This window comes from Lutjanus erythropterus, chromosome 12, assembly GCF_056507025.1.
Source record: "Lutjanus erythropterus isolate fLutEry1 chromosome 12, fLutEry1.hap2, whole genome shotgun sequence".
Taxonomy (NCBI): Eukaryota; Metazoa; Chordata; class Actinopteri; order Lutjaniformes; family Lutjanidae; genus Lutjanus; species Lutjanus erythropterus.
This window is the reverse complement of record NC_139328.1, coordinates 130,001-142,243: the sequence shown is the minus strand read 5'-3', so window position 1 is coordinate 142,243 and position 12,243 is coordinate 130,001. Positions and strand designations below refer to the sequence as shown.

At 47.1% G+C, this 12,243-nt stretch overlaps 1 protein-coding gene across 2 annotated transcripts in view; it reads right to left on the bottom strand.

The window, feature by feature from the left end:
- Nucleotides 1-344: 344 nt before the first annotated feature.
- Nucleotides 345-12,243, bottom strand: part of wdr33 (WD repeat domain 33) — a 43,948-nt gene continuing 32,049 nt past the window's right edge. For both annotated transcript variants that reach the window (XM_084731698.1, XM_084731699.1), the window contains exons 14-21: nt 12,039-12,178; nt 11,761-11,916; nt 10,404-11,246; nt 10,250-10,307; nt 8,583-8,892; nt 6,472-6,632; nt 3,152-3,331; nt 345-823 (exon numbers count right to left, since the gene is read on the bottom strand). In XM_084731698.1, coding sequence (XP_084587824.1) covers nt 672-823; nt 3,152-3,331; nt 6,472-6,632; nt 8,583-8,892; nt 10,250-10,307; nt 10,404-11,246; nt 11,761-11,916; nt 12,039-12,178 — 2,000 coding nt within the window. In that variant the 3' untranslated portion in view covers nt 345-671. The remainder of the gene's footprint in view (nt 824-3,151; nt 3,332-6,471; nt 6,633-8,582; nt 8,893-10,249; nt 10,308-10,403; nt 11,247-11,760; nt 11,917-12,038; nt 12,179-12,243) is intronic.

Below are 12,243 nucleotides of genomic sequence, written 5' to 3'. Positions count from 1 at the left end.
CTGCGGCCGCCGAATTAGAAACATTAAAAACATTAAATCTAAAGTTAGCATTAAAGGCCTGCCGTTAGCATAAAAAACCCAAAGCATAAAAAAACTAAGGTTGGCATTAATAATGTAAACATCAGCTTTTAAAGCATAAAACATAAAATTAACATCAAATATTAATGTCAGTAACTGAACTGAATGAAAACTAACATTTTCAACACGACTCAACACATCTGACACGTGTCCCCGTCTGAACAGCACGTCTCATCTGAGACCTCAGAGACACTTGTCCTTGTCTCACCCTGTCCACAGCACAGTGACTGTAAAAGTAGGTAGAGTGTCTCTTCACCACACGTGGACAGTTTTTGAAGAGTGAATCTTTATTGTCCACCTCAGTGAAAACACACAAACATAGAAATCTTTTACAAACACTGAAGATACAAAGACAAGTTGTTGTTGTTTTGTTTGTTTTTTTACAGTAAAATCACTTCCTGCTTCTTCTACCTGTCGGCTCAGGTGTGTCAGCACAGACCAATCAGAAACCACCATCCTTCAGTGAGTCACATGACCAACAGTTTGTCTGATGGTGGTTTGGGAAGTGGAACCGGTCTCAGGCCCGTAGGAGGGACTGGCGGGGACGAGAACACCAGAGGAGTGGAGGAAAAAGGCAGTTCTGTCCTTCAGGATTATCGGCCCCGGACGCCCCCCCTCAGTGGTCCCCTGGGTGCTGGTCCTCCTCTCCTGGGGACCGGTCCAGGTCCTCCTCCAGGACCCCAGCCCCCTCGTCCACCTCGACCAGATGGACCATAACCGCCATCCTCTCTCTGAGGGGGACGACCTGCAGGACACAACAGAGACCAGAGACAGAGATCAGAGACAGAGACCAAGGACAGAGACCAGAGACAGAGACCAGGGACAGAGACCAGGGACAGAGATCAGAGACAGAGACCAGGGACAGAGACCAGGGACAGAGATCAGAGACAGAGACCAGGGACAGAGACCAGGGACAGAAATCAGGGACAGAGATCAGAGAAAGAGACCAGGGACAGAGATCAGAGACAGAAACCAGGGGCAGAAATCAGGGACAGAGATCAGAGACAGAGACCAGGGACAGAGACCAGGGACAGAAATCAGGGACAGAGATCAGAGACAGAGACCAGAGATCAGAGACAGAGACCAGGGACAGAGACCAGAGACAGAAATCAGGGACAGAGATCAGAGACAGAGACCAGAGATCAGAGACAGAGACCAGGGACAGAGATCAGAGAAAGAGACCAGGGACAGAGATCAGAGACAGAAACCAGGGACAGAAATCAGGGACAGAGATCAGAGACAGAGACCAGGGACAGAGACCAGAGATCAGAGACAGAGACCAGAGACCAGAGATCAGAGACAGAGACCAGGGACAGAAATCAGGGACAGAGACCAGAGACAGAGACCAGGGACAGAGATCAGAGACAGAGACCAGGGACAGAGACCAGAGACCAGGGACCAGAGACAGAGACCAGGGACAGAGACAGAGACCAGAGACAGGGACCAGAGACCAGAGACCAGGGACCAGAGACCAGAGACAGAGACCAGGGACAGAGACAGAGACCAGGGACAGAGACCAGGGACAGAGACCAGAGACCAGGGACCAGAGACCAGAGACAGAGACCAGGGACAGAGACAGAGACCAGAGACAGAGACCAGAGACCAGAGACCAGGGACAGAGACCAGGGACAGAGACCAGGGACAGAGACAGAGACCAGAGACAGAGACCAGAGACCAGGGACAGAGACCAGAGACAGAGACCAGGAACAGAAATCAGGGACAGAGATCAGAGACAGAGACCAGGGACAGAGACCAGAGATCAGAGACAGAGACCAGAGATCAGAGACAGAGACCAGGGACAGAAATCAGGGACAGAGACCAGAGACAGAGACCAGGGACAGAGATCAGAGACAGAGACCAGGGACAGAGACCAGGGACAGAGACCAGAGACCAGGGACCAGAGACAGAGACCAGGGACAGAGACAGAGACCAGAGACAGGGACCAGAGACCAGAGACCAGGGACCAGAGACCAGAGACAGAGACCAGGGACAGAGACAGAGACCAGGGACAGAGACCAGGGACAGAGACCAGAGACCAGGGACCAGAGACCAGAGACAGAGACCAGGGACAGAGACAGAGACCAGAGACCAGGGACAGAGACCAGGGACAATGACCAGGGACAGAGACAGAGACCAGAGACAGAGACCAGAGACCAGGGACAGAGACCAGGGACAGAGACCAGAGACAGAGACCAGGGACAGAGACAGAGACCAGAGACAGAGACCAGAGACCAGGGACAGAGACCAGGGACAGAGACAGAGACCAGAGACAGAGACTAGGGACAGAGACCAGGGACAGAGACCAGAGACCAGAGACCAGGGACAGAGACAGAGACTAGGGACAGAGACCAGGGACAGAGACCAGAGACCAGAGACAGAGACCAGAGACCAGGGACAGAGACCAGAGACCAGAGACCAGGGACAGAGACAGAGACTAGGGACAGAGACCAGGGACAGAGACCAGAGACCAGAGACCAGAGACAGAGACCAGAGACCAGAGACAGAGACCAGAGACCAGAGACCAGAGACAGAGACTAGGGACAGAGACCAGGGACAGAGACCAGAGACCAGAGACAGAGACCAGAGACCAGGGACAGAGACCAGGGACCAGGGACAGAGACCAGAGACAGAGACCAGAGACCAGGGACAGAGACCAGGGACCAGGGACAGAGACCAGAGACAGAGGCTGTTTACTTCTGCTGATTGTTTCTACACTTGATGGGTGAGACATTGACAGATGCTGATTAAATGTTAGATCATCATACAGGTGAGTTTGAACCAATCGCAGTGAAATAAAAAAGACATTTATTGACACTGAACATGTCACATGACCCGTCCTACTTGAGACAAGAGCAGTGATTGGTCAGGGTATCAGGGTAAGCCAATCAGAGGCAGAGTATGGTGGGTCATGCGACTTGTCCACAATTTAGAGTGTTGTTGTCCTGTGAGCGGTCCATTGTCCCACCTGGCAGGTGTATTCATCATCCCTTTGAAAGTAGGTTTTGTCCTGCTGGTGGTGCAGCAGAGACACTTCCTGTACTTTTACAGTGAAAGTCACTCAGGTGTGTCTCACCTCCGTCAGCTCCAGGTGAGTCTCTCTCTCGGGGGTCTCCGGTTCCTGGGCCGTCCTGCCACGGACGCTTCCTGGGGGGCAGAGACGCCATGTCCATCCCCTGCAGGGAGGACGAGCGCTCGCGACCGGCCGGAGACGACCCATCATGCATCTGCTGAGCGTCCCGGTAACCATCATGACCTACAGACAGGAAGACCAACAGGAAACTGCCACAATAAGAGTCTGCAGAGACAATTTGGTCACTGAAGGAGACTGACGGCTTTAATGGCTCCAAATACACAAAGTATTGATCTGATCATCTTTAAACTGATCGATTGATGATGTGCTCAGTTCTCTGACTGTTCTGAGTGTTTGACTGTTCTGAGTGTTTCTGACTGTTCTGAGTGTTTGACTGTTCTGAGTGTTTCTGACTGTTCTGAGTGTTTCTGACTGTTCTGAGTGTTTCTGACTGTTCTGAGTGTTTGACTGTTCTGAGTGTTTGACTGTTCTGAGGGTTTCTGACTGTTCTGATTGTTTGACTGTTCTGAGTGTTTCTGACTGTTCTGAGTGTTTGACTGTTCTGAGGGTTTCTGACTGTTCTGATTGTTTGACTGTTCTGAGTGTTTCTGACTGTTCTGAGGGTTTCTGACTGTTCTGAGGGTTTCTGACTGTTCTGAGTGTTTGACTGTTCTGAGTGTTTCTGACTGTTCTGAGGGGTTTCTGACTGTTCTGAGTGTTTCTGACTGTTCTGATTGTTTGACTGTTCTGAGTGTTTCTGACTGTTCTGAGTGTTTCTGACTGTTCTGAGTGTTTCTGACTGTTCTGATTGTTTGACTGTTCTGAGGGTTTCTGACTGTTCTGATTGTTTGACTGTTCTGAGTGTTTCTGACTGTTCTGAGTGTTTCTGACTGTTCTGAGTGTTTCTGACTGTTCTGAGTGTTTCTGACTGTTCTGAGTGTTTCTGACTGTTCTGAGGGTTTGACTGTTCTGAGTGTTTCTGACTGTTCTGAGTGTTTCTGACTGTTCTGAGAGTTTCTGACTGTTCTGAGGATTTGACTGTTCTGAGTGTTTCTGACTGTTCTGAGTGTTTCTGACTGTTCTGAGGGTTTCTGACTGTTCTGAGTGTTTCTGACTGTTCTGAGTGTTTGACTCTTCTGAGAGTTTCTGACTGTTCTGAGTGTTTCTGACTGTTCTGAGAGTTTCTGACTGTTCTGAGTGTTTCTGACTGTTCTGAGTGTTTCTGACTGTTCTGAGGGTTTTCTGACTGTTGTGAGTGTTTCTGACTGTTTTGAGGGGTTTCTGACTGTTCTGAGTGTTTCTGACTGTTCTGAGGGTTTGACTGCTCTCAGTGTTTCTGACTGTTCTGAGGGTTTCTGACTGTTCTGATTGTTTGACTGTTCTGAGTGTTTCTGACTGTTCTGAGGGTTTCTGACTGTTCTGAGGGTTTCTGACTGTTCTGAGTGTTTGACTGTTCTGAGTGTTTCTGACTGTTCTGAGGGGTTTCTGACTGTTCTGAGTGTTTCTGACTGTTCTGATTGTTTGACTGTTCTGAGTGTTTCTGACTGTTCTGAGTGTTTCTGACTGTTCTGAGTGTTTCTGACTGTTCTGAGAGTTTCTGACTGTTCTGAGGATTTGACTGTTCTGAGTGTTTCTGACTGTTCTGAGGGTTTCTGACTGTTCTGAGGGTTTCTGACTGTTCTGAGTGTTTCTGACTGTTCTGAGTGTTTGACTCTTCTGAGAGTTTCTGACTGTTCTGAGTGTTTCTGACTGTTCTGAGAGTTTCTGACTGTTCTGAGTGTTTCTGACTGTTCTGAGTGTTTCTGACTGTTCTGAGGGTTTTCTGACTGTTGTGAGTGTTTCTGAGTGTTTTGAGGGGTTTCTGACTGTTCTGAGTGTTTCTGACTGTTCTGTGGGGTTTCTGACTGTTCTGAGTGTTTCTGACTGTTCTGAGGGTTTCTGACTGTTCTGAGGGGTTTCTGACTGTTCTGAGTGTTTGACTGTTCTGAGGGTTTTCTGACTGTTCTGAGTGTTTCTGACTGTTCTGAGGGTTTGACCGTTCTGAGTGTTTCTGACTGTTCTGAGTGTTTCTGACTGTTCTGAGTGTTTGACTGTTCTGAGTGTTTCTGACTGTTCTGATTGTTTGACTGTTCTGAGTGTTTCTGACTGTTCTGAGTGTTTCTGACTGTTCTGAGTGTTTGACTGTTCTGAGTGTTTCTGACTGTTCTGAGTGTTTCTGACTGTTCTGAGTGTTTCTGACTGTTCTGAGTGTTTCTGACTGTTCTGAGTGTTTCTGACTGTTCTGAGTGTTTCTGACTGTTCCGAGTGTTTGACTGTTCTGAGTGTTTCTGACTGTTCTGAGTGTTTCTGACTGTTCTGAGTGTTTCTGACTGTTCTGAGTGTTTGACTGTTCTGAGTGTTTCTGACTGTTCTGAGTGTTTGACTGTTCTGAGTGTTTGACTGTTCTGAGTGTTTCTGACTGTTCTGAGTGTTTCTGACTGTTCTGAGTGTTTGACTGTTCTGAGGGTTTCTGACTGTTCTGAGTGTTTCTGACTGTTCTGAGTGTTTGACTGTTCTGAGTGTTTCTGACTGTTCTGAGTGTTTGACTGTTCTGAGTGTTTGACTGTTCTGAGTGTTTCTGACTGTTCTGAGTGTTTGACTGTTCTGAGTGTTTGACTGTTCTGAGTGTTTCTGACTGTTCTGATTGTTTGACTGTCCTGAGTGTTTCTGACTGTTCTGAGTGTTTCTGACTGTTCTGATTGTTTGACTGTTCTGAGTGTTTGACTGTTCTGAGTGTTTCTGACTGTTCTGAGTGTTTGACTGTTCTGAGTGTTTGACTGTTCTGAGTGTTTCTGACTGTTCTGAGTGTTTGACTGTTCTGAGTGTTTGACTGTTCTGAGTGTTTCTGACTGTTCTGAGTGTTTGACTGTTCTGAGTGTTTCTGACTGTTCTGAGTGTTTCTGACTGTTCTGAGTGTTTCTGACTGTTCTGAGGGTTTCTGACTGTTCTGAGTGTTTCTGACTGTTCTGAGTGTTTCTGACTGTTCTGAGTGTTTGACTGTTCTGAGTGTTTCTGACTGTTCTGAGTGTTTCTGACTGTTCTGAGTGTTTCTGACTGTTCTGAGTGTTTGACTGTTCTGAGTGTTTCTGACTGTTCTGAGTGTTTCTGACTGTTCTGAGTGTTTCTGACTGTTCTGAGTGTTTGACTGTTCTGAGTGTTTCTGTTTTTTTATTTTAACACCAGTCAAGTTGTCTGAATTTAAATCAGCAGCTAAATTATTGTCCATGAACGTCCCCAGTTCCAAATAAAAGTGGTTTGGAACCAGGCCGCAGACTCTGTCTCACCTCCTCCTCGGGGTGGACCCCCTCCTCGAGGCGGTCTCCCTCTGCCCCCGCCGTCCCAGCCTCGGCCCACCTCCTCGGGGCCGTCAAAGCCCTCCTCCCCGCCGCCGTACTCATCAGGGTAACCTCGAGCTCCGGGCCGGCCGGGGCCACCTCCTCTGAACCTGGAACACCCAGAGAATCCACTTCAGACCAGATCATGGACCAGTTCAGAGCAGGTCCTGGACTTGGTTAAGACCAGATCCTCAGTGAGGTGGTGTGGTCTACTGGTTAGTAATGTGACTCATTCTCTTAATGTGATTGGCTGATGAAAGACTGATAACTGGATCAAACTGATCAATGTTGTGTAAATATGAACTTTATGTGAAGAAAATGTTTCAAACATCATCATCATCATCATCATCATCATTATTATTATTTTCTGTTAAAACTCTGCAGGTTTGTTGTAAATTCCAGCCACAACAACCAAACTGACACTTACAGACCTAAAGGTGGCGCTGTAACAATCAAGTTTACATTTTTACAATTACCTTAAACACAGCCTGACCTCTTTTAATTGATCTGCATCTTTTCTCTGTTAATATTTTGCTTTAAAAATGTCAACTTTTATCACTTTTTCTCAGTTTTATCAGAAATCTACTTTCATGGATGTGTCCCAGACTGTTGGACCAATCGTCCTGAAGATGAGTCAACATCGTCTACAGACTTCATTGATCTAAAGTTATCAAAGGAATTTTGATTGATCAATCGGTTTGGATTTTATGAGCTGATTATTTTTTATTACAATAACTCATTTTGAGTTGTGTGTAATAACTCATGAACACATGTTCACTGAGATAACATATTAAAGAACACTGTTTCACCTCTAGGGGGCGCAATAACTCAAAAGTTTATATTCTGCAATCAGCTGCATGAGTACGTTCAAAAATCGTTTTCCATGATCTCAGGTCATGACTCAGTTGATAAATTTTAGTAATAATTGATCAAGTGGGTGGACTTATCTCTACAAATCTAAATTTCTTGACATCTGACGATCCAAACGTGTAACGATCAGCCGTACGTCCTACAGACATGAAATCTCTTCAACACATTTGCTAAATTGTGACTGAAGTTTGTCTCACTGTCACCTGAGATCAATTCAAAAGTCCATCACTGTATTTTTATAAATATGAAAAATGAATTAACTTCTGTATCTCCACAAGTCTTCATTCAAATCTGGGGCTTCCCTGCAGCTCAGTTAGTAGCGTGTGTGTCCCATGAGTCCTCTGCAGCCGCCGCCGCCGCCGCCGCCGCCGGTTCCCCTCTCACCTGCAGCCTTCCTGCCTCGATTTTTATTTCCCAAAAATATTCAACAATACATTCAGAAAAGCAGGGTGATATGTGATATTTTTCAGTATTTACAGTTTTGTGACCTCCGTCTCTGATTTTCTGCCTGTGAGCTTCTTCCTGGCTCAGCAGTCAGTGGGCGGAGTCAGAGAGGACGTCAGAAAAGTCTGGTCTTATGGTCTTTCTCTTCCACTCATCAATTTACTGAATTGCTGTGACGCTTTGATCACCAGCAGAATATCTGATCATGCTGAAATGTTACACATCATTAAATTATTGATCTGACTTCACCACAGTACTTTATTAACTGGCCGCAGTGGGTCATGTGAGCCGATGTCAGGGACAGCGGCGTTGTCCTGATGGTCTAAAGACATGCAGAGGTTCCCGTCCCCATGAGGACACTGTGGTGGTAGCAGGTGGATTCTCTCCATGACTCAGGCACGTTTAACAAAACTCACTGACCTCAAGGAAACGTTGTAAAATCAAGTTTTAGTAAATATCTCAGAAACAACTCAGAGGAAGAATTCAAGTCCTCAGTGTCTGGACTTCTGCTGTTCCTGTTTGGACCGGTTCAAACCTGCTGCGGGTCCTGAGTTTGTGGTTTTTATTTCACACAGGACGTGTTCAGGACTCTGCAGCCTGTAGCATCAAAGGAGATGTTTTTGGCTGAAAGATCAGGATTTTACAAACATCTGCTCTCAGCTGTCAGGAGAAATTATTAGAAAATAACTCTAAGAATCTCGTCTCTATGATCAGCTGTTTGAAGACGTCCCCTGGCCTCAGCTCACCTGTCATCTCTCCGTCCCCTGAAGTCTCCTCCACTGAACCTCTCGTCGGGTCCCCAGTTCCCTCCGTTCCCTCCTCCTCGGTGTCCTCCCCCCCTGTGGCCTCCTCCTCCCCCCTGGTATCCTGGTCCAGGTCCGGGTCTCCAGCCCTCCTGGAAGTCCTGGCCTCCGTCAAAGTCATGCGGTCCACGTCGTCCCTGCTGGTTGTCCCCCCAGTAAGGACCGGAGCCCTGGTCTTGTCCTCCAGGGCCTCCGGGGCCCTGCCGGTCAGGAGGACCCATGTGGTGGTTGGGTGGTGGCCCCCGAGGGTCCCCTTACAGAGGAGAGTGGACAGGGATCAGGACTGAGGACCAGAGTTCAGCCTGGATGTAAACCAGGAACCGTTCTCGCTTCAGACAACAACTGCAACAATTAATCTGTCAATCTGTAAATCTCTATCAATTATTAAATTATTTTGATAATCAATAAATCAGTTTGGGTCACTTTTTAAAGAAAAAATTCTCTGATTTCAGCTTCTTAGATGAGAATCTTTCCTGGTTTCTTTTCTCCTCTGTGACCGGAAACTAAATATTTACTGAGGACGTCATCTGTGACTAATTGATTAGTGGGAATGATGGGACACATTTTCAATAGTAAGAGTGGCAGCTGTGCTCCATCTGAATTTCCACCAATAAACAAATTATGACAAAAAAGATTTACGCAAATTATTGTTGCGTAACAGTGAAACAGTTTGTGAAATTTAAAATATGAAGGTTAAAACATGTTGAACTGTGACTGAGAGCTGCAGTAGCTGAAGCATTAACCAGGGAAGTTATCACTAAAGAGACCGCAGTGTGAACGCTGGACATTCAAAGGTCAACGCTAAAAATGTGAAAGATGTCCAACTACAAAAAGTTTGACAGGAGTTTGTGGCTTAACGTCTCAATGCAACAAAAATAGGATATGAACAGCTGAGAAACAAAATATAAGCTAACTATGGTGATAACATGCAGGTACAAGCTAGTGCTAAACTGAACTGCTGACTTTAAAAGTACAATAATACTAATAATGTGTGAAAGATATGCAGAGGCAGAAACGAAACTGAATTTCTATATTTAGTTTGTATGAAGAAACAGCTGAATCAATATTAAGACAGTAAAGTAGAACTTTATTCACAGGAGCTAAAGGAGTTTGAATAATAGCTTGGACCTGAACTGCATATCTGTGTCTAGAAGGTGAATAATACCAATAATACATGAAATGTGGAATATTTTAAAGTTTGTTGAAAAGCTGGCACTAAACTGAGCTGCAGTCTTGATATTGAGACAAACTGGCAGCTCTAGCTTGAAACATTCTGACCTACAAACACTAGCAGTGATGCTAGCAGCTCTGTGAGGCTGACTGTACTAACACACAGTAGTGCTTTGAGCTAAATGCAAACATCAGCATGCTAACATATTTACAATGACAATGCTAACATGCTAATGTTTAGAGGGTGTAATGTCTACCATTTTCACCATCTTAGTTTGGTGTACTGGCATGCTAATATTAGTTAATTAGCAGTTAAGACAAAGTAAATACAAACCAAACAGGACCTAAAGTGGAGCCCTGAGGTACACCCATCCTATAAATACAACTCTGCGTATTTCAAAACTACAAGCTACTTTTTCTTTTCAGTGGCGTTGGCTTACCTTTGTTGTTGGGCCCCTGTTGCCCCATCCCATGCATCACTGGCCCCGAGTTCTGACCCTGGAAAGACCAAATCAGATTTATACAGAACATTTTAAACCAGTTCAAACTGGTCCTGAACCAGTCAGACGTCCTGAAGATAAAACATGAACTCACCTGGTGCTGCATGTATGGAGGCCCCTGCATGTTTCCATGGGGTCCTTGCATGCTTCCTGGAGGCCCCTGCATGTTTCCATGGGGTCCTTGCATGCTTCCTGGGGGCCCCTGCATGTTTCCATGTGGTCCTTGCATGTTACCAGGGGGCCCCTGCATGTTTCCATGGGGTCCTTGCATGTTACCTGGGGGACCCTGCATATTTCCTGGAGGCCCATGCATCCCTCCTGGGGGCCCCTGCATGTTGCCCATCCCATAGTTGTTTGGCATGTTGCCATGTGTCCTGGGTGGGGGCCCCATCATCCCACCCTGCATGGGACCCTGAGGGCCCATCATGTTCCCCTGAGGTGGCATCATGCCCCCCTGAGGTGGAGGCCCCTGAGGATCCCTTGGACCCATCCCTCGAGGAGGGGGACCCATCATCCCACCAGGGGGACCCTGCATCCCTCTGGGCCCCATACCGTGAGGCCCTTGAGGACCTATATTTCTGGGAGGGCCAGGGTGTCTCTGCATACCCTGTGGTCCCTGCATGTCTGGTGGTCCCATCATACCCTGAGGAGGCCCTTGGTGAGGCTGGGGTCCAGAGGGTGGCCCCATCTGTCCAGGGGCCATGAAAGGGGTCTGCATGCCTCCAGGGCCCATGGGAGGACCCATGTTATTCGGCATCTGCTGAGGAGGCATATTTGGGGGAAAGCCCTGCTGACCAGGAGGCATCGGGCCCCCGGGACCACTGGGGCCTCCGGGGCCTCCTGGACCAGGGAAAGGGGGCACAGGGCCCTGTCCCTGTGGGGGGGGCATGTTCCCGTCCCCTGTATTCATCTGGTTCATCCGGTCCATTTTCATTTGCTGCATCAAGAACAAAAGACGTGTTAAACACAAGGTCAGACGGAACGTTTGATGTTTTGTTTATTCCTTAATTTCTAGGTTCTAACTGACAGTCTGATGTTTTACTGGGTGGTCATCTGGAGGAGCACCAGGTACGCACAGAGATCGTTATGGCGAGACATCTGATTGGACTGTCGTCTGGGTGTAGTTGGTAAGGACTTCCAAAGGTGTTGCTAGGTGGATGATAAGTAGTTCTGAAGGTGTTGCTAGCTGGCTGCTAGGTAATTCTAAGGATATTGCTAGGTGGTTGCTAGGTAATTCTAAGGATATTGCTAGGTGGTTGCTAAGTAATTCTAAAGATATTGCTAGGTGGTTGCTAAGTGTAATTCCTAGCCATTACAAATTATAGAACGTTTCACAGATGTATACTGTTCTGAATGAAACTGGTGTTGTACTGAAGGGTTCTAAGTTGTACTAATAGAGAACACGGTCACACTGTTATAAGGCCTGTGTTCCAGTGAGTTGAAGCACCCACCTCCAGCAGCATGGGGTTGGTGTACTGCAGAGCTGCCATCTCCTGCTCGATCTCTGCCTGAGTTTTCTTCTTCATGTCCACTTTCTGCTCCACCTTCCGGTCTTTGGACAATTCTCCACCAGGTGGCATCATGGGTACTTTATTCTCTGCCCAGGCCTGTGGGGAGACCGAGGACACAGTTTATACTGTTTATACAACTTCATAAGGTTTTTAACCTTTAGGGTAAAAACTGTTGAAGACAAACAGCATGCAGGTGTTGATCAGCAGCAGGTATTTACCTGTTGGAACTGTGCTGGGATCGGTTTGGCGTACGGGACTTTCTTCTGCGGGACCTTCTTGGTGTCTTTACCCATGACCTCGTCCATGCCCCAGTCTAAACCGGGGATGGACATTTCCACCTCAGGAGCAGCCTCTTTACCTGGAGACAGTTACACCTGAGTTACACCTGACACCACCAGAGGATAAACTTTGTACAGCAGAAAA